Here is a 22,010-nt window from a genome sequence, read left to right as displayed (position 1 = left end):
CTTTTCTTCTAGCTTTATATGCAGTAAAGGTGCGTGCAGAAGCTATGCAGAAAGCCTCTGAGCTGACTCCGAGTGGGATGCTGTCGGTTGTTGGCAGACCTCAGGCTCAGTATAAATACGCCTGTCTTCAAGCTAAAGAGCACTGCAAGAGTCTAGGGATCGAGCAGCCGATTTGCTCTGTGGCCAACTATTTATTCCCTGATGGCAGGGTTATTGCTGGCCACCAGCAGGTATGGAGCCACATACAAGTTAATTTTCTTGCATTGAAAATTTTTTTGATATAGCCTTGTGCTTTTATTTTAGGCATTGGATTTTCTCCAGCAGAACTCACGGACTCTACAGTTTATGAGAACCAAACCTCTACCAGTTAGTGGTGCTTTCCACACTGAGCTGATGGCATCTGCTACTGAACCTCTCAGAGAGGTGCTGCGACAGGTGGAGGTCAGTCAGCAAACACTTGATTCAGGCTGCACGGCTACTCCTTTACACGTGTTGTATGACCTTCTAACTTTCTTAATGATTTTGTTATCTTGTCAGTAAAATAACATTATACAAAGTAAATCTAATCTTTTAAAAATTACCTTTCTTTTTATTCCTTGAAATAATAATGGAGTTTTATTTTATTTTAATGAGCTATTGACCACAAAAGGTGAAAAAATGCTGCAGCTATTCGGAAACCAAAGTGCTATAAAGTATAAATGTTTATAAATGATAGATAAAAATGCAATAATGTAATTAGTTAAATAGCATTATTCTTAAAGCAAAGCTGTGTAACTTTTAGACACTAGGGGTGCTAGACCTGTATCGTCTTGGTTTAGCGCCCCTGAACTGGCAGAATTCCATTGTTGCTACATTAATTGGTCACAATTAGTTCTCAACAGCGGAACAGTAGATTAAAAAGTCATAAAGTAGCTTGTAAATTCAATGAAACCTTCATTCACCCCTCTAGATTCAATCCAATATCAGAGAACCACAAGCTTGTCTGATCAGCTAAGGGTCTCATCGGTTTTTTGTCTGACTACAACGTTTTACGGTTCGCTCTTATGTTTAAGTAAAGCTAAGATTGCTTCAAAGTGGCTCTTTGGGTCACAAGACTCATTCAGTGACGGATCTAATCCTCTCAAGTTACACAAACCTGTTTTTAAGTAAGACAGCCCACATGGAGCAACAATATACACCAGGTGTCTTCATGTTGACCTGAATTATATTCTAAAATATTATAAATTAAACTAATACTTGACTGAAAAGTTACTAATTGTTGCTTTAGTAATCAAAGTTTTTATGACCTAGGCATTCATTTTCTTAAATGTGTAAATTATTATATTGAAACATGAACTTATACTTAGAAATAGTTTGTAATAATTGCTGTATTCAGTTAATTGTTTCACATTTTATTTTAAATGTCATTTTAGGTCTGAGCAGATGTCAACATTTAATTGGTTGTCTGACAAAAGTCAGATCAATCACATTTCATTTAACCGTGTTTGGCCTGCAGACTGACGGCTCAATAAAATGTGCAGAACTATAATAAATAGTTATAAAAACGTTATTCTTATTATTTGCAGATATTACAGATATTACAATTATTCTTATTTAATGAATTAAAAATGTAAAAAAAAAAATATATATATATATATATATATATATATATATATATATATATATTTAGTTGTTTTTTTAATGTAATACATTTAACTAAATGTATAAATATTGAATCAAAAATGAAAATGTAGCATTTTTTGGCCACTAAAAAAACTCCTTGGTTTTTGTTATTGTGTTTTAAACATTCAAATCTGATTTGGCATGTTTTATACCCCATAACTATATTTAGTTATTTTGCTTTTTAAATTAAATTTCAGCTCCGTCTTCCGTAGGAATCAGTTTTGTTTGTGTCTTGAAAACTTCTTTAAATCAGCTGAAAGTTTTCGTTCTGAACTGTTGTTCATCTTGTCAAATTTGAAGAATAATACAATCAAAATCTTTTTTTATAGCAAGTTTTAGGTCAAAGGTGATTGGTATTATTAGCATCTTAGCAGAGCATGCATAAAGTCTGGCCTATGTTGTGTCATTAGGTCAGAATAATCATTTTTCCACATAGTCATATGAAAAAGTTTGGGCACCCCTATTAATCTTAATTATTTTTATTGCTAAATATTTGGGTATTTACAACAGCTATTTCAGTTTTATGTATCTAATAACTGATGGACTCAGTAATACTGAATTGAAGTATTGAATTGAAGTTTATTGGACCAACAGAAAATGTGAAGTACACATTAAAACAAAATATGACGGGTGCAAAAATATGGGCACCTCAGCAAAAAAGAGACATTAATATTTAGTAGATCCTCCTTTTGCAAAAACAACAGACTCTAGTCGCCTCCTGTAGCTTTTAATGAGTTCCTGGTTCCTGGATGAAGAGATTTTTGATAATTCTTCTTTTCAAAACGGTTCCAGTTCAGTTAAGTTTGATGGTCGCAGAGCTTGGACAGCCTGCTTCAAATCATCCCACAGATGTTCAATGATATTCAGGTCAGGGGATTGGGAAGGCCGTTCCAGAACATTCTAATTGTTACTCTGCATTAATGCCTGAGTAGATTTGGAGCGGTGGTTTGGATCATCATCTTGCTGAAATATCCATCCCCGGTGTGACTTCAACTTTGCAACTGATTCTTGAACATTATTCTCAAGAATCTGCTGATGTTGAGTGGAATCCATGCGACCCTCAACTTAAATAAGATTAGTAGTGCCAGCATTGGCAACGCAGCCGCAAAGCATTATGGAACCTCCTCAAAATTTTATAGTGGGTAGCAACTGTTTTTCTGGGAACGCTGTTTTTTTGTCTCGCCATGCATAACGCCTTTTTTATGACCAAACAACCCAATCTTTGTTTCATCAGTCCACAGGACCTTATTCCAAAATGAAGCTGGCTTGTCCAAAGTGCTTTTGCATACCTCAAGCGATTCTGTTTGTAGCTTGCTTGCAGAAAAGGCTTCTGTCGCATCACTCTCCTATACAGCTTCTCCTGGTGCAAAGTGTGCTGAATTGTTGAACGATGCACAGTGACGCCATCTGTAGCAAGATGATGTCTTTGGAGGTGGTCTGTGGGTTGTCCTTGACCATTCTCACCCTTCTTCTTCTTCTTCTCTGCCGCTTTATTTTTCTTCGCCTGCCACTTCTGTGCCTAAAAAGAACTGTCCCTGTGGTCTTCCATTTCCTTACTATGTTCCTCACAGTGGAAAGGACAGTTTAAATCTCTGAGACAACTTTTTGTATCCTTCCCCTGAACGACTATGTTGGACAATCTTTGTTTTCAGATCATTTGAGTTGTTTTGAGGCGCCCATGATGAATCTTCAGAGGAGATTCAAACAGGAGAACAACTTGCAACTGGCCACCTTAAGTACATTTTCTCATGATTGGATACACATGGCTTTGAAGTTCTAATCTTAATAAAGTTACCAAACCAAGTTTGTGTTTCAGTAAGTCAGTGAATAATAAGTAAGGGTATTCAAATCAATGAAATAATTAAGGTTTTCAAATTTTTGCACCTGACAAGTTTTGTTTTAATGCATATTGCACATTTTCTGTTATTCCAATTAACCTCAAATCAATACTGAAATATTACTGTGTCATTCAGTTATGAGATATATCAAACTGAAATAGCTGTTGCAAACACCAGAATATTTAGAAATAAAAGTAATTAAGATTAAATGGGGTGCCCAAACTTTTTCATATGACTGTATTATGCATATTTAATTGAAATTAAGGCTGCAACTAGTAATTATTATGGAAATCGATTAATCTGTCTGTTATTTTTTGATTAGTCGGATAGCCAAAGGTTCTTTAAGAAGATTTTTTACTAAATTAAAGCAGGTAAAACTAAAATGTTTCCACTTGAGGAATTCTGGTTAGAGCCCATTGACTGAAGAAAAAAGTTTTTTTTTATTTTAAATGCAAAATGTTTACATATTTTTTTTACAATTTTGACATAATTACTGCTCTAAGTGGGTCACTGTCAGCTAAAGGCATATTTTAGAGTCTCTATACTCCAGTTAATGATTAATCGATTACTATATTAGTTGTCAATTATTTCAATAATCGATTATTCCGATTAATTGTTTTATCCCTAATTAAAATCATCAAGTTGATCCATATCAATGCTGCTTTCTGCAAAAATAAAAAGCCTCAATCTTTAAATTTCCTTCTCTTTCAGCTGCGGCGACCCGAGATCAGCGTCTACTCCAACGTGGATGGCAAACGGTACATGAACGAAAGCCACATCCGCAGGCAGCTGGTCAGGCAGCTGGTGTCGCCTGTAAAATGGGAACAGACTCTCCATGAGATCTACGAGAGGACGCAGGGGGAGCGCTTCCCTCAAACATACGAGGTCGGCCCTGGGAAGCAGCTGGGCGCCACGCTCCAGAAGTGCAACAGGAAAGCGTCTCAGTCGTACTCTCACGTGGACGTCACTGCGAACGAGGAGTGACTGTGCAGAAACGAGGACTCTAAATACAGCATTTTTAGAATAGATCCTGTATAAATTTATATTTAATAAAATGTTTTTTCATAACAAACCAGCCAGTCATCTTTTCTCATCTTTAAGTTTATTTGTAAGAAATGAAAAAGCCTTTTTTTTTTAAATCTGCAACAGAAAGTCCAGCTCCCGTCATTAAATCGCAAGCAAAGCTACATCATTTGTAAAAAAGTTTGGCCTCTTTAACCAGTAAGAAACTGCAAAAAACTGCAGGCCAGAAACAGTCCAGTCAGTTTTTTAGTGCTACAACGTTCTGCCAAACTTTTCAGCAAAACTCCTTTACAAAAAAATCCAAACCAATCGAGCTGCTTTGAAAAATTTAAATACATATTTTTAGTTTTATTCTAAAGAGTTTGCTGTCTATGCTGTCACCGTCAATACAGCTCATAGAAAGGATATCAAACGAAAGGTTAAAGTAAACAGCAGAAACACAAATCAGCATTAATTTTCACTTCTCTGAAAACATTTTTTTTTTCTTTTTGTCAAACATCTTAATGCTTCATCCTGGCCTCTTCTTAGGCTCTCTATTCCTTCCACAGTGCTCCAAAAATGCTTGCTGCAGCCAACAGAGCCACAGCTATGACTGCTCCTCTGGTCCAGCCAGGGCAGGTCACTGCTTTCAAACTGGACACCTAAAAAAATAAGAGAAATTATGGGGATGTCCCGAGCAAGGAAATAGCTCTAGATATGTTAATTCACAGCTAGGTGAAGCAGCTCTGTATCCTTAAATTAAATGGATAATGAAATATTTTGTGCACCTTTTAAGAGTGTTTGACTTGGACAAAAATTGTCATTTCTGTATACACAGTGTTTACAAAACAAAATACTGATGCATACAGCTTTTCAACAGTGAAATGAACATTTCCATTAATAAAGTGCAGCAGTGATGAGGCTGTAAACTGTAGGAGAAAAGGAATCCAGTTTAAGCACATGGTGCAAAAGGCACTGATATGGAAAGGTTCAGTGCAGTGTAAATAAATAAAGATGATGCAAAATGCAGTTAAAAATATTGAGTTAAATTATATTTTAAGGGATTATGAAAAAAAAATTTGCCATATAGTGCAAATATTATGTGTAAATGTGTGATGCAGAGACTTTATTAGTGTCATTATTGGAGTTTTAACAGTATTTCTATCAAATCTTGGATAACTGTCCAAAACATCTAGAAAAAAGGCTCTGTTCTCTTCTAATCGGCTTACTTCTAGGATAGAAACACGAGGCTATGGCATCCATTACCTTATTTTTTTTCTGTTCCATAGAAAGTATTGTCTGAGTTCTTTCTTTAGTTGTGTCTTTTTCCTGGAAGGAGCCAATGGCAGCTCTGCAGTTTTTATTTTTTGTACCTTTCCACACAGTTTTCTCAAATAGAAAGTACTCCTAGTTTCTTTCTGCATAAAGCTACAAAGGCTCTGTGACTCCTCTAAGTACAATCTGTTTCCTTTCCTATAGAGTTAAACCCTCTGAGTCAAAGGGATGAAGCTTTTAACAAAAACACTGTTGCCACTAACCTCACAATGAGGTTTAATCTATCTCCAAATCAATTTAATGACATTTTAGTATCCTTACTTCTTCAAAAACATCTTTAAGCTTTGCAGATATATTTGTTTGTTAGTTTGATATAGAGATGAAATAAGCATGTTTTTTTTAAGCAGGCAACTGTTGCCTTCAGAATAAAAATATCTGCTGCTAAGCATTGTTATAAAATTAAACCATAGAAGTTTTTTGTTAAGGAATTGCTAAATGAAATATTACCCAGGCTGCCACCGTATCTGCTCTTAGGTTCTGCCCAGGCGTAGCGCTGACAATCCAGGCCTTTACCGGAGCCAACAGACCCTGGAAACCCCATAACTGGCTCTGGAGATCCCTGCAAAGAGATAACAACGATATTAAGGCCAACAGGAAATGTGAGATTGAAAAAAACAACCTGTTTTTGTACCTGTAGATGATGCGTGTCAGAGTTTGGGCAGGTCTCAGCAGGTACAGAGGACTTGGCGGCCAGTTTGGATCCCTCCTGGCCCACTCCTGGTCCAGATGATCTCCGATTAGAGCCAACTGTCGACCAACGACCCTCACAGCCCTGTCACGGCTCCTAAACCACGGAAACCGAATGGATTTTTATTTACATCTAACAATAAAACCCAATTATATGAAAGCTCAAATGGAAATCCTTTTTTTTTATTGTTCTTGTTAATGCAATACACATGACAATTCAGTTTTTGCTTGTGTTTTGCTGCTGTACCTGAGGGTCACATCCACCACCTCTCCAGGTCCAGCCTGGAGGGTCACAGCACGGTTCGGACGTCTGGTTTGTTCCACCATTGTGTTTTCTGAAAAAGAGCAACATTTTCAGATGAGTTCTTGTCAAAATAGTTCTATCAAAGCCAACATTAAACATGCAGGTTGGTTTAAGCCTGCATTTGATCATGCATTATCTCCACTGGACTTCTAACGTTCATAAACAAGCTGTGTACATAAGAGAACATGTGACAAGGATGGGTGGCGCCTGTTACCAGGGAGAGAGTCCAGGTAAAAAAAAAAAAAAATGTTTGAAGTGGTGACTTCATTTATTTGATTGCTGCTAAACTGTTTTACTTCCCCAATTTCTAAGAGCTGTACATCTAGAAACATTACCTTTTAATAACACCTTAATAGTGGGCCTTGTTAGGTTTTATTTAAAGTTTTTTTCCTAAATCATCTGTGCACCTGAGCTGAGATCATACCTGTTGTTCTCATGCCCTTTAATGCAAATGACACATTTCCATTACCCAAATCAACCAAACGGCTTTTCTTTCCTCAGTAAGAAGAAATAAAGCATCCCTCACCCTAGATAATCCCTAATAAACTTCAAATGTTTGTATGTTTACAATTTTTCTAAGGTATAATGTATCTCTATAGGTAAATGTGAATTTTAATTCCCTTATAATAATATTTTTTTATTCTCAAAACAAATGTACTTTACGAATATAAGTGTAAATGTGCTAAATAAAACACAAACTAATGTATGCTGAAAATAGCTTCTCTGGTAGCTTGAAGCAGTTTCCCTTATTGTCAAAACAAAAAGATGAAGTCATCCTTCATGCCCAAAGCAAACAAAGGTCATTTGGAAAACCATACTTGAAGCATTTCCCATAAACCCTTCAACTAACAAAGTTTATCCGTTTCTTTGATTTAAGTCAAAGAGGTGTAGAGTTTCATTTGGTAACTTTTTTTTTTATATATGTTTATCGAATGCAATGCTTCCACAGTAAACAGGTGCAGCCACACAGCTAAAAAAGAAAGTAAAATACCTTAAATGTAGATTAAAACGGACGCCGCCCTGTAATAGATACAAAAACCATTAGGATCGGCATTTATATATAGTGAAGAAATCAAATAAATAATCGAAAGACATTTGTACTTACAGCAGCGTCCTTTAATCTCGCTCTTCTCAGGTAAGTTCTGCAAATTGCCGTTGGCCACGCCTTTACCTGCTGCTATTCATTTTGACCGCTAGGGGGAGACAGAAACGATAGAATGGGACCCCATGAGTTATTGGGCATATTCCTAATTTAGTTAAGCTTTTAGCTTTTTTCGCGAGAAATATTTACTATATTATTTATTGGAGAATTAGTGCAGAATAAAGTCTATCTATCTATCTATCTATCTATCTATCTATCTATCTATCTATCTATCTATCTATCTATCTATCTATCTATCTATCTGTCTGTCTGTCTGTCTGTCTGTCTGTCTGTCTGTCTGTCTGTCTGTCTGTCTGTCTGTCTGTCTGTATTAATGAATGAATTCAGAACCTTTTGAATTAACTGATCATATCTTATTGTGTACTTGTACACTGAAACTAAATATTATTGTTGGAGCTATTTATTCTTTATCTCTTTATCCATTTGAATTGTGTTAATTAATGTTTAAATTTATATTTTTTTTAATTTATATTTTTATTTAGAGTTTATTTGTAGGTTTATAATTGTTGGTTCTATTTATGTGATGTGATGGGGATCAGTCTGCTTTCTATAAATGTAGGGGCCTGGGAAAGGACCAGCAGGCATTTTGGATTTGGGGCCTTATGGTTTTTACCTGAGCAAGAGAGGTACGACAAAAGAAACGTTTGAACTCTTTAATTGTTGGCAAAAAATAGAAAATAAACCTTCCAGAACCATCATCAAGACTGGACATTGAACCTTTTTGGCCTGTGTGTAGAAACCTGACCCCGGTGCCTTAGTAGTTCCTTAAAGGACGTTTAATTGGATGTTTGGCTTGGCAAACAATCACCACTACAATTATTGAATATAACAGTGTAACTATTTTTGTTTAGTTTTTTGCTGATTGGCAGGACTACCCTAAAAAACAGGACTTTTATCAAAGTTTAACTATGTCCTAGTTAAAGAATGGTTAAAGTAAACAGAATAAAACAAATATATAGCACTACATTATTATTACATGTGGCTTATATAAAGAACAATATATAGTAGTGAAGTGGATTAGAGCCACTGAAAAAACACAAACAACAAAATAAACTCAATGAAACAAAAAAAAAAGCTATTGATTTCTGACTTTAATCTTAGAATTCGGCCTAGTCCTGAATTTTATCTTCGAATTCTGTCTTTAATCTCAGAATACTACTTTATTTTCAGAATTTTTAATGATTCTGGCTTTAATCTCAGAAATGGCCACTTAAGGAAACAGTAAAGGCTTTTGATTTCTGACTTTGATCTCAGAATTCGCACTTTAATATCAGAATTATGATTATTTTCGGAATTTTTACTTCAATCTAAAAATTCTTACTCTAATCCTGAGAATAAAGTCAGAATGATGAATAATTTTATTTGGAACAATTGTTCTAACAAAATCAGTGAAATAGTGACCCCCTGTGGTCCAAGGAGGTAACTGCACCCTGCAGTGACATCACTGCGTCCTCCGTTGCTAGGTTATTCTCGTAAGCAACATCTCCTGTTTCTGAGACACACCCTGTTAAACATCTACATTAATCTTCAGGTACTCTACTATTTCTTTGTGAGTTATTATTTTTTTTAATCATAAGGACATGTTTAGCTGGAGTTTGACCGTCTTGGGCGTTGTCGTCACCGGTTCACGTCGTCGAAATCGATAATTGCAGCCAGGTTAGCTAACTAAAACGGAGGCTGTGTATGCTAGCTATAGCAGCTTCAGCTAACTGTGATGCATAACTTGGCTGTAAAGCTGTAACGACAGTCGGATGAGACTGCATCCCTAACCGGATGATGGCCGCCCAGCCTCTGCAGCAATCCCGGGAGGATTCAGCAACCTGCTAACGGAGCAAATGCTGATGACTGGCTGTTTCCTGCTACTGATTTGCAGGTACCTGGCGACTTTAACCCAAAACTGCTCCTCAAATGATGTAATAAAGCTATTATAATGTATTTGTTTGTATATGTTGATGAACTCTGACCATATTTGTTTACATGTTTTGAAGGCACCATGGCTGGGAAGGTGAAGTGGGTGACAGACATAGAGAAATCAGTGCTCATCAATAACTTTGAAAAAAGGGAATGGGTCCAAGTGACTGAAAACGAGGACTGGAATTTCTACTGGTAGGTTCTTCAACCTTAGAGCAAATTAATCTGAAAGATCAGGTTGGTATGAATAAATATATATATATATATATATATATATATATATATATATATATATATATAACCAGGGGAAAAAAATCCCATTGAGATTAAAAACCTCTTTTAAGAGGTAGCAAAGTTACATAAGAAACATAGATGCATTAAAATAAATGACAGGTACATAAAAAAAAAACATATCAAGTAAAACAATTACAGATCATTGAGGCTGCTTCAAATACTTTTACTTTCAACTTAATAGCATTTAAAGATAAAAATTCAGTCAACTTGTCATAAAACACGGGACAGATGGACCCAGTATTCAAGGTGAGACAGTCAGTAGGAAAGTTCAAAACGTTTATTAATATAGAAATATAAACAAACAGAAAATAAAGTGGAGCTGCTAGGATCTGCAACTCTCGGATGCTGCACGAGAGAGGTGGGGAATCGACACTGAGGTTCAACAGTCCAGTCCATCTCCCTGGAAAGGGGCGCAATCCAGGCGTAGAGGACTTGCAGGAAGCCGATCCTGGACAGGGATTCAGAACAGGCAGGAACAGACAGAACAGTCAGGATCCAGGCTTCCAGGCAGGTTCAGAGTCCAGAAACGTGACCAGGTGGACACGCACAGGAGCAGACAGGATCAGGTGCAGACGGGCAGGCTCAGTGGAAGAGGGTAGCCAAGACAGGACCTGGAACCAGAACTTAAGCAGGACCTTTAAACTGCTCTCCACCTTGGAGCCAGGCTTACTGGAATTAAAACTGAACCTTCGTGCGTAAAGAGCAAAAAACCCAGAGAAATCAGCAGGGAAGCAACAGTTGACGAGCAGGAGACGAAACAAACACAAAACCCTCTTTCCTCTGGCCTCCAGAACCTTAGAACACTTGAACTGAACAGAAAACATCTAATGATCTGACCATGATAGCTGGAACTGAGCCCAATATAAGGGAAACTGGCAGGTGGATGAGATGAATGATAATTAGGAGCTGGAAAGAGTAAAGCAGGTGAAAGGCATGAGTGATTAAGGCCAGCTATCACAGCAGATCATGACACAACATACAGTTGTAATAGATACATGACACAACTTACAGTCTTTGTAAAAAAAATTCTACACAGAATAAGCTGCGTAGCTAAAGGCTTCCTTCCCTAGTTCTGTGTGGGTAAAATAAACAGTGACCAGCTAATGGTTGGATCTCAGGGCATAAGAAGCCAGGCTTTTCTGTGTAAGTAAGGTACAAATGGAAGAGGGCAGTAATCCAAGAAGGGCCTTGTAAATAAAAGTGTACCAATGACACTGCCTTCTTTTAGAGAGGGAAGGCCATCCCAGCTGAGAGTACAGGTCACAGTGATGTCATGGCTCTACAGTTTGTGATGAACCTTAATAAAACATGGTAAACAGAGTCCCACATTTGAAAAAACGTCAACATAATCTAAGAATGTGGCAGAGATAAGGCACTTTTTTACTCCAAAAGAAAAGAAGAAGCCCAGTTTAACTTTTAATTTCTTAACAAGTTTATCAATAAAAGGTATATAACAAATACAGAAAAAAATGATAGTAGCTTTCCTTCAGAACAGGAAAATCAAGAGCACTTACCTCTAAAGTATAGGAAATTAATACAAGAAATTAACTTCTCTTAACTTGCCTGCATCAAAAATGGGTCAGCCATTCTCTGACTACATGTAAGCTGATTTGATCACCTTTGTTTTCATTGTTTATGAAACTCTGAAAGTAGAAGGCTGCTTACACATTGTGCTATAAGAAGGGAAAACTACACAAGTGGAAACCTATATTCAGAGGAAGGTAAATTTGAAACCATATTGCATTAGTAATAGGGACAAATTAATAAAATCTTTATGTAGAAGTGATGAACGCATTACTAGTAAAGCTATAAATGTTTTGCTTATAAATTTTATCTGGGATTTGGGGATTTATATTTAGATATGATTGGTTTGATGAGGAAATGTTTGATTGTGAAGCAGTTTATATTTTTGAACCTGACTTCCTGAGATCACATTCAAATTCATGTGTTCCAACATGCAGGATGAGCATCCAGACCATCAGGAATGTGTTCAGCGTGGACACCGGCTACCGGCTCTCAGATGAACAGTTAGTGAATCACTTTCCCAACCACTACGAGCTGACCCGGAAGGACCTGATGATCAAGAACATCAAGCGGTACCGCAAGGAGTTGGAAAAGGAAGGCAGTCCGCTTGCAGAGAAGGACGAGAACGGCAAATACATTTATCTGGGTCCGCTTCCTAGCAGGTTGATTTATGTACAGTAGATGTTGATATTTATGTGACCAGTGCTGATGTGCGTTTTTTATAAATTCCTCGTGCAGATTTTGTTCCTGTGACGTTCATGCTCCCTGCGGATTACAATTTGTTTGTGGAGGAGTTTCGCAAGAATCCCTCCAGCACCTGGATCATGAAGCCCTGTGGTAAAGCCCAGGGGAAAGGCATCTTCCTCATCAACAAGCTGTCGCAGATTAAAAAGTGGTCACGAGACAGCCGCACCTCCACGTAAGACCAAAAAAACACGTTCTCCTCGAATTACGAGGGAAAGTGTTACTATGAAGTTCTTTGTGGATGTTGCTGCTGATGCTCAGCTTCATTCTGCCTCCAGGTTTGTTGCAGCATCCAGCGGGAAAGAGGCTTATGTCATCTCTCTGTACATCGACAATCCTCTGCTGATAGGAGGGAAGAAATTTGACTTGCGGCTTTATGTTCTGGTAACGACATATCGGCCTCTAAAGTGCTACATGTAAGCATCCTGTTTGTGCATGGAATATTCACCAGGAAACGACGATCCATTTAATAGATGATAGTTCAGCATTAGAATAAATTAATCATGCTGTAGCCCGTGTAGCTGTGTCTCTTATCTCGTGTTTTTCTGTAAGGTACAAGTTGGGCTTCTGCCGGTTCTGCACAGTGAAGTACACCCCCAGCACCAGTGAGCTGGACAACATGTTTGTGCACCTCACTAATGTGGCCATCCAAAAACACGGGGTGAGTTTCCATCACAGGAAGAAAAAAAACACATTTTAGAAGACTGAAACTTTAATGAACTCAGGATAAGTGCAGAAGTTAGACTCTGATATATTCAAAATGGGAGTAATGTTACTTTAGCTTGACGCTATTAGAGGTATTTCGTTGTCTTAATAATGTTAAAGTTCCACAAAAATGATCTAACGTAGCAGTTATAGAAAGAACTAAAGTAAATACACCCCTTAATTTGATTGCTTTTGAACCAAATCATCATCCTCCCACCTCTGTGCTTAAAAGTTTATTGGATGTGATACTTTTGATTAGTGTCCCTTGATTCAATCAGATAGACTCCTTCCAGTTGTTTGCTAATACTAGATGGGGCAGTATCTAAGCACAGGGTTTCTGCGGATCATTATAAATAATTAAAACTCATTAAATTATAAATTTTTAAATTAAGACCTTAATTGGCATTAAAATTCATTAAATGTGATTATCACGACATTTAAAGTGCTTTATATATAAAAAAAAAAAATTGTCAAATATATCAGATTTAACTGGTTCCATGTGTTTGCGTGAAACTGCTCCTGGTTGATCCTAAAGCCGTATGTGCGGAACAGAAGCTCGAGGCACAGAAAAAGATAGAGAATGGGAAAATGCTAATTTTAACGTAAGTGACTGGAAAACAAGAAATTTGGGACATGGCTGCAGCCTGTCGATGGTAAAGATATTTGAGAGTAATGGGAACTTATTGATGACATTAAAATTATTTCTAGGAGCACAAAATTAGAGTTCCTCCTTCCTGTATAAACCCTGAAGCAACCCGAACAAACAAAACATGTTAGTTCCACGGCTTTCTGGTTCTCTTCTTATTAATGTACATTAGCATGCCAACTTAGGCTTGTAGAAATAGAGGTAGATTTTTTTGTTTTTGTTTTACTTTATGCAATTTCTCTTGAGGTTATTTTAGTTGGACAATCCTCTCCTACCAAAAAACAGCAATTTTATTTTGTGGTTAACGTAACAGGCAGTAAAAATTGCTTTAATGAACGCAGGTGGTGATGGGATCTAACTCTTAGAGATAAGAAGCAGAGATAAGAAACTCAGTTTGCCCATTACAAAACCCACATAAACTACTTCTTTGTAATTTTTTCCCTACAGGATGATTACAACCATGTTCATGGAGGAAAGTGGACCGTCAGTAATCTTCGCTTGTACTTGGAGAGCACCCGAGGGAAGGAGGTGACTAACCGGCTGTTTGACCAGATCCACTGGATCCTGGTTCAGTCACTGAAAGCCGTTGCAGTAAGTTTATGAATAAATGAGCTACAGTTGCTTGTTTCATTTTATTTTTCCTCTATTTCATTTTCATTTTCTTTACTGGGTGTACTTGATCGATGCTGTGTTTTCTTAATATACTGATTATTTTGAAATCAATCTGATCAAACCCTGATATGTGCTGCCGCTTTTTTAAGAAAGGTCCTCTTTATAGTCCAATATTGCTTTCATTTCTCTCTTTACATGACAAGAATGACCGATATACGAGTCTCAGTTTAAATAAATGTATTAACAACATTAATTGTTAAAACATTAACAATTGAGTGGCAATAAATTCGCTTCTCGTAATCTCAAGCTATGGTGACTAAATGCACAAATAAATCATCAAAAACATAAACGTATTGAGTGACACCAATACAAGAAAAAACTGTTATCTCTGCTGGGGTCGCGATTTCTGATCGCTGATTTCTTAAATGTTTTTATACCTTAAAAACTCTTAAAATTTTCTCCTGAAAAAATGTAATTATGCAAAGGTATTCACAGCTCTTCTGCTTTATCACTTGGTCACATTGCAACCCCAAACATCAAAGTAAATTATAATAAATTTTAAACTGTTGTAAAGCTTCTAAAACACATTAAATTCAGCTTGTTTGGTAACATTTACCAAAAATTCTGTAAATAAAAGCCTCTTTATGCTGCTGTAGTTTAAATGAGCTGCATATAAATCGACCTCATAATCTGAAAGCATGCTTTTTTCTTACACCTTAAATAATATATGCTTCATAACATTAAATCCCAATGAAATACTCTGAAGTTTGTGGTTTGAGTGTTGCAAGGTGTAAATATTTATCACACGTTCTTGTGCTGCTGGGGAAGTATTGCACTCACTTATCCATGTTGTGTAATCAGCTTTCAGTGTGCTGAACTGGTTTACAAATACTTCCCTGTATGCACATGTAGCAAATAGCAATGTGTAAACCCCCTGAAATATTACGCCACTAAAAACGTCCTGAAAGCAAAATATGTGCCGACATCTGCAGAAGGGGATGTTTTTTTTTTTATATATAAATTTAAACCTGCGTGTGTAGAATGGAAATGGAGGATTGATTTCAGGAGAGCACCTGTAGGTCTTTGTATCGTTTTTATCCCACAGGACACTTAGCGTAATGCACACTTCCTTTTTCACCTAAGTGTTCTTACCCACTTCCTCTCAAATCACCAGCTGCTAAAAGTTTTTTTTTATGTATTTATGCTTTATTATTTGCTAATAACCCCCCTGATAAATAAATCAAAAATTCATCTTTCTGATTCACTCTGTTTTTCTTCTCCGTTAGCCTGTGATGAACAATGACAAGCACTGTTTTGAGTGTTATGGGTATGACATCATCATCGACGACAAGCTGAAGCCGTGGCTCATCGAGGTGAGTCATGTCTCCAAGCAGGTCACACTATAATGCGTTCACCCTGTAATCCCCAGACTACTTTTTTTGTTTAATGAGTCATTTTGGAGATCCTCTCTCTCTCCTTACCACTGTTACTTAAAGGCCAGTATGATGTTGGAAAAAACTGCTGTCTGGTTGCCTAGTCTCTTAGTTGTATTGTCAGTCCTTTTCTGCTGCTTGTTGGTAATGAGTCCTAAATGGTCTTGGTTGTATTTTTGTGTGTCTCCACCTGTGTGCTGCAGCAGAAAAATGGGCTCGAAATACACTGGAAACAGCTTGATATGTGTTCTTTTCCTTCTTCCTCGACTCGCGATGATTCATATTTACTGCACTCGTTTTGACAGCTGCTGGGTTTCTAGGCTGGGCCTGAGTTATTTCTGATCTGATCTATTTTCAGCGACAGAGTTGGTTGTAGGGCAAATTGTTCCTTCGTGAGGAACATGTTCCAAAAACTCAGTCAGTCTGATCATTAGTCCTACAGCTTTTTTTGGGAGGTATGAAAGCAGCACTCAGTCACAAACAGTCACAAACTTGGATCTGGTTTCTATTGTTTTTGTTCTGCAGTTTTTCACCACCTTTCACTTCTGTGTAGTTTCTTTCTAAGCAGAGCTCACTTCTGATGTGGTTCGCTATTTCAGAGTAACTTTGAAATTCCTTATTTTGTAATATACAATACTTTGACCCCTACACCTGGGCTGAATCATGTTGCTTTTCCCCACGTTTCACATGATGTGGCATTGGGTGCAGGAGTTTGCCCTGAAATCTAAGGGTTGACGGTTCAAGCTCTGGTTCTGGCTTTCAGTGTTGTTGTGTCCTTGGGCAAGACACTTCACCTGCTTTGCCTACTGATGGTGGTCAGAGGGACTGGTGGCGCCAGTGTACAGCAGCCTCGATTCTGTCAGTGAACACCAGGGCAGCTGTGGCTACAATGAATGGCTGAATGTAGTGTAAAGTGCTTTGAAGTCTCCTGACTTGAAAAAGCTCTATATAAGCACAGGCCACATTTCACATGATATTATTTTAAATAATAGGGAAATTGGGAAAACAACAACAAATTGTTTATTGTTTCCTTTAGCTTCTCATTTCTATATTTTAGATGAAAGAAAAAAAATCATCAAAATAAAATCCTTTGATTTTGCAGAATTAATTGCTTGAGGAGAATGAGTGTGTGTTTAATTGTGTGTGTGGCAGATGGGGGCTCGTCCAGGATGCCATCCATGCAATAACTGCCACCACCGCCTGCTTTTAGACAGTCTTTTTTTTTTTTTTTGTATTTTGTCTGTTGTCAGGTTTCTGTCATTTTTGTACATTTTTTTGTTATTTTTACCTTTGTTTTATCTTATTACAAGATTGAAGGTTGGGTTTTCTTTCCTTCTTATTCATTAACCGAATGATAAGATGTAAAATTTGTACATTTCAGCTTTTCAGCTGACATTTACTGGCACCCTAACGTTCTGTAAACCTTTAAAAGTTGTCTTAAAAAACAGACTTTGAGTAACATACTTATTTTCTGTGAAATGTATGGAAAATACATATAACTAAGTATTTTCTGATAATTTATTTTATTTTATCAGGGTTTTAAAATGTGTGATTTCTTTTCTGTCTAATACACTTTAATTATCAGGTCATTTGCAGACAAATTTGGTGTCCTCTACCAGAAAACTTGAAAAACTTATCATGATGAAGCAATTCTGCGCAATAATGATCCAAAACAAATGTGTTAATCGATACAGAAGATAGTGAGAGGGGTTTTGTGTTAATTAACGTATTAGTTTATTATAACATTAGATCATACCTCAATTAAACATAGCATCATGGTGCTTCTTTCCTTTTTCAGCCAAGTAAGAAATAAAAACAATTAACCAAAGGAGTTATGGACTGAACAGTTTGAGAGTAAGTGAGCAGGTGGTCAGTGTTTACTGCTTGCTTATTGACAGGCACATTAGTAGCCACATTTCCTTCCACATTCAGTTTAATGACAGGAAGAAACAAAACAGGTCCGGTTTAGAGCCTGTATTACATTATTGATCCCTTCGCATTAGCTGTGAAGTCATTCAGGATTATTTTTATTACCTAAATCTCCCTTCCTGTTCTTCAATATCAAAGTTGTGGTTTATATGAATCCTTTAGGTTAACGCATCCCCGTCGCTGACCTCCAGCACAGCCAATGACCGCATACTGAAGTACAACCTGATCAACGACACGCTCAACATCGTCACACCAAACGGGGAGATCCCAGATTGCCGCTGGAATCGCACTCCGCCCAGAGAAGCTCTGGGGAACTATCAAGTCCTGTGAGTGACTTTAATACACATAACCCTCAGCTAACAAAAACACTTAAAGAGACCCTCATTGAAGATAAAAACTTACCATCTAGACTTCAGCTTTTATAGGTGGTGAAAATCCCCTTTACTAGCTTGGTGTGGTGTAATTTAAGGTTTAAAAACTCTGGAGTGTTTGGGTTTAAATTTGGCTTGAGGGGAAATTTAAATGGAAAAGGATGAACAGAAATGTTAACTAACCATGAGACATTAATACATACAGAGTGAAATATTTATATTTTTAATCAATTTAAAATTACAATTAACAGTTTGATTTGATCATTTAAAACACCTTTTTTAATTATTTAATTGCACATTTAATTATCAAATTAATGGTTGATTTAATTATTCATTGGAATATATATTGCAGCTTTTGTTTATTGCCTGGTATATTCACATTTATTTATTTCAGGCTTTATTTGTTTATTTATATATGTCCCTTTTAATCCTCCATACTAAAGATGCATATAGTAATAGTGGAAATGAATAAATTTTAGCAACAATAGGAAGATTGATGTTAAATAAAAGCTATTACATTCCTTATGAATACCATAGTAGCATTGTTTATTTTACACATAGTTGTCATACCTGAAATGTCTCACATAGTATCATGCTTAGTTCATGTTGGATTTTAACTTTGTTAATAAAGCAGATGGTTTGGGAAAAATTTGCAATGCAGCTAATGCATATTATCTTATCTTATAATGTTTTATTTTTACAAATTTAAGTGATAATTTAATGTACTAATGAACAGAGAAGTCAAGTAAATATTGTGATTTTGCTCAGTTGGTATAGCGGAGAACTGTAGAGGACAAGTCTGTAATCCTTAGGAGTAACTTTTAGGACAAAGGTTGAGGCACACACAAAAGGAAACATTAGCTTTGACCTGTTTTCTCTTTCTTTTGTCACTAAACCCTTTGGAGATTTATTTGTACCCTAATGTAATATATAAACACATCTCTGAATACCTAAAAAAACCCATTAAATATCAAACAAATAGTTTCTTTATTGAGTACATATTAGCTCAGAATTTCTCTTAGAACAAACATGATTGTTTCCCTGTTTTTTCCTAATCATTTTATGGTTTGTGTGCTGCAGCTGTCAGTCTTTATCACCATAATCAGTATAGGTGGTCATTAGCTGACTTGATTTGCAGGTTAACCAGTCAAACATTAAAGCATATTAATGATCCACAGAAATCATTTAAACTGTTGCACTGCACCACAGGAAGCTTAACAGTATTTGAATAAATGCTAAAATAATGATGTAGGAGCTCTTTTGTGGATAGTTTGGCATATTTTTAAATGTATCCAGGATTTTATCTGGTTAAGTATTTTTGTAATGTACAATAAATGAATAGAGGTGTGAAACCTGTTTAGGCTGGGCTCCTTGTTTACACACTCCATGTCAAAGGGAACAAAGGTGGAAACCGGATCTCAGCCATGCTGTTTGTTTTTCACCAGGTATGATGAGGAGCAGGCCCAGAGCGAGAACGCTGAGCGTGACCTTCGGGGCCGCTCAGGTCAGCTGCTGGGTTCAAAGGGCACGAAGGGGACAGCTAGCGCCCGTTCCGCTGCAGCCACATGGAAATGAGGCTGTGCTACCGACTCGGAATGACTTCCTCTGCCTTACTGTGGGTTACAAACCTATTGCAACAAAACAAGGACCACCCAGACCTTTTTATCCCAATCCAGCCTCCATTCCTCTGACTGTGGCACACTGTTGTTTAAATATGGAGTAATCAGCAGAGTTGAATCAGCATCTGGACTGTGATTGTTGGTAGGAAATATGTTCCTGATACTGCGGATCAGAATCCTGCGCTATGCATGACTGTCAATTAACTGCACCTGAACCTGATGTGTCAAAATGGGTGCTATCATAGAGGCTGTTATACTGAAGGTGAAAGACTATGCTTGAAAAAGGAGGTATTATGAATGCAAATGGTTTTAAAGTGAAATAGTTTATATGCAGAGTTAGAAATACTAAATGTTTATAGAGTCCAAAATGTTTTTTAAATGCTCATTACAAAGACTCTACTCAGTGCAGAATACTTTACACACTTTACTGTGTTTTTCTTTTTAAATTTCAAATTATTATTATTATTCTTTTTAATTTTGACCAATTAAATATGCATTACATCACAACTCTTATAACAATGTCTATTGAATTAGAATAAAAGTCATACATTATTAGGGATTTTCAACCAATTTAAACACTGCTGATGAATAAAAATCCAATTTTTAAAACTTAGTAGAATAGGGTGGAAATGATAATGGAAACCTTTTTATTTTGTTTCATTAGACAAACGGAACAGATGATATTTAATAGAATTTAACAGATGTGTATTACTTTTCAGGGGATGAGTCACAAAAGGTGCAAATCACCATGAAATGGGTAAATATTTTTAATTTGTGGCCAAAGGTAAAGATTTTTGGACCCAAACAAAAAAAGAAAATAAAGAGATTAAAGATTAAACTTAAATATGCACTTTGTGAGATAACTGTCAAAATGATTTAACTTTTGTGAAAAAAATGGAAGAAACTTGCTTAAATGGATGAAGGAAGGTGTGCTATCTAATTTTGATTAAAGCTGGTCATTCCTATACATCATTTACTCTGACTCGATTCCTTTTAATGTCTCCTGGTATAATGATGATGTATATAAACACAAAATGATTTTATAATTTTAATTTTATTATTTGAAAGCACCTCATCATTTTCTATTAAATCCTCTTTTTTATTGCCATGCAATGCTAAAGAACCCTAAAGCAATTGATTTGTGTATTTATGTTAATCCAAGGTTTATTGAAAACAACTTTTTATCATCCTGGTTTAAATGGGTTTTTTTTTTTCTTCCTTTTTTCGTCACACATTTCCTCACTGCTAGTAAAGCTGCTACTGTACCAAAGAGCAGCATAGAAAGTTTTAAAAACACCAGATGTACAAATTTGTGGATCAAATTCTGGCATGTGAATTTCTAACCGAAATCTCAACAGCATGCATGACCTGAGCTGCACATCCAGCTGTGTGGATAAATCTAGTGAGAGGCTGAGGGAAATTCTCCTTTTTTAAGGAATTGGGTAAAGCCATTACTTGGTTCCCACTTGGGGTTTTTACTAATGTGATCAAAACCAAGGTAGCTTATAACACTACCTGTTTACAGTCACGAGCTGATTCTGGATGTGCCTTTTTTGACCACCATAAGGATTTCAAGGTAAGGTTTTAAAAAAGAGGATTTTTGCTCAGCCTACAGTAAGGTTTCGCTGTAAGTTTAGCTTCATTCATGTTTCTCTGTTAAAGCTCTTTAGTTTAAAAAAAGAACAAACTTAAATCATACATTGTATAACTTAATAATAGCTGTGGTCAAATTGAAGCTTGAGCTCATTTCTTCTGCGTAAGAGTTTCTATTTGCAGTAGTTAGTTGAGAAAAAAGTTTCCTTTCTCTGAGAATAGTTTTATTGCTATCTTTGTTTATATATATATATATATATATATATATATATATATATATATATATATGTGTGTGTAGAGTACATGTGTAAACAATGTTTTTTTTTCTAGGCATGTACATTTGAACACGTATTAAGTGAGCTCAACACTTCATTCCTAATTTGCATTGTTTTTTATCCTTTATGGAAGCTCTGACCTTACATTACCCCAACATTTTAGTGCTTTTCATGAATCTACGTAAAATTCTTTCAGCCATTCATCTTGACAGAATTTAATTGTACGGAAAAAGTTGCACACACTAGGTGATGAATGTTCACCCATATCGAAAGGCTAATTTAATGTTAGCATATATATTATATTTAACTTGGAATTATGTCAAGTTAATCTGATTTTAATTAAGAGAAGATTAACTGGTCCAAT

General features: G+C 36.3%; 2 protein-coding genes across 3 annotated transcripts; both read left to right on the top strand.

The window, feature by feature from the left end:
• Positions 1-17: 17 nt before the first annotated feature.
• Positions 18-4,484, top strand: LOC107098896 (malonyl-CoA-acyl carrier protein transacylase, mitochondrial-like; the record flags this gene model as incomplete). Its single annotated transcript, XM_015396777.1, has 3 exons — positions 18-230; positions 304-441; positions 4,212-4,484. Coding segments are annotated over 3 exons (624 nt in total), but the record flags the coding sequence as incomplete, so codon positions are not given.
• Positions 4,485-9,424: 4,940 nt separating this feature from the next.
• On the top strand, positions 9,425-20,729 carry ttll1 (tubulin tyrosine ligase like 1). Of its 2 annotated transcripts, none has more exons than XM_015396774.1 (10): positions 9,425-9,863; positions 9,979-10,096; positions 12,157-12,365; positions 12,458-12,638; positions 12,742-12,879; positions 13,016-13,124; positions 14,262-14,405; positions 15,713-15,799; positions 17,951-18,114; positions 19,605-20,729. In XM_015396774.1, the coding sequence occupies exons 2-10, from the start codon at positions 9,984-9,986 to the stop codon at positions 19,732-19,734; spliced, it is 1,275 nt and encodes a 424-aa protein (XP_015252260.1). In that variant the 5' UTR covers positions 9,425-9,863; positions 9,979-9,983; the 3' UTR covers positions 19,735-20,729. The 2 variants fall into 2 exon arrangements, with proteins under 2 accessions (XP_015252260.1, XP_015252261.1); XM_015396775.1 differs by lacking the exon at positions 9,425-9,863 and adding an exon at positions 9,887-9,903.
• Positions 20,730-22,010: the final 1,281 nt, after the last annotated feature.

This window comes from Cyprinodon variegatus, unplaced genomic scaffold (genome assembly GCF_000732505.1).
Source record: "Cyprinodon variegatus isolate N-32 unplaced genomic scaffold, C_variegatus-1.0 Scaffold820, whole genome shotgun sequence".
NCBI classification, from domain to species: Eukaryota; Metazoa; Chordata; class Actinopteri; order Cyprinodontiformes; family Cyprinodontidae; genus Cyprinodon; species Cyprinodon variegatus.
The sequence above is the reverse complement of the archived record's forward strand: the minus strand, read 5'-3'. Positions and strand labels throughout refer to the sequence as shown.

What these genes read in the sequence shown, in the direction of transcription:
- ttll1 (XM_015396774.1), top strand. Translation starts at nt 9,984, where the DNA reads ATGGCTGGGAAGGTGAAGTGGGTGACAGACATAGAGAAATCAGTGCTC. An exon ending in TGAAGCCGTGGCTCATCGAG is followed by an intron (nt 15,800 to 17,950) that starts GTGAGTCATGTC and finishes TGAATCCTTTAG; the next exon opens with GTTAACGCATCCCCGTCGCT. An exon ending in CTGGGGAACTATCAAGTCCT is followed by an intron (nt 18,115 to 19,604) that starts GTGAGTGACTTT and finishes GTTTTTCACCAG; the next exon opens with GTATGATGAGGAGCAGGCCC.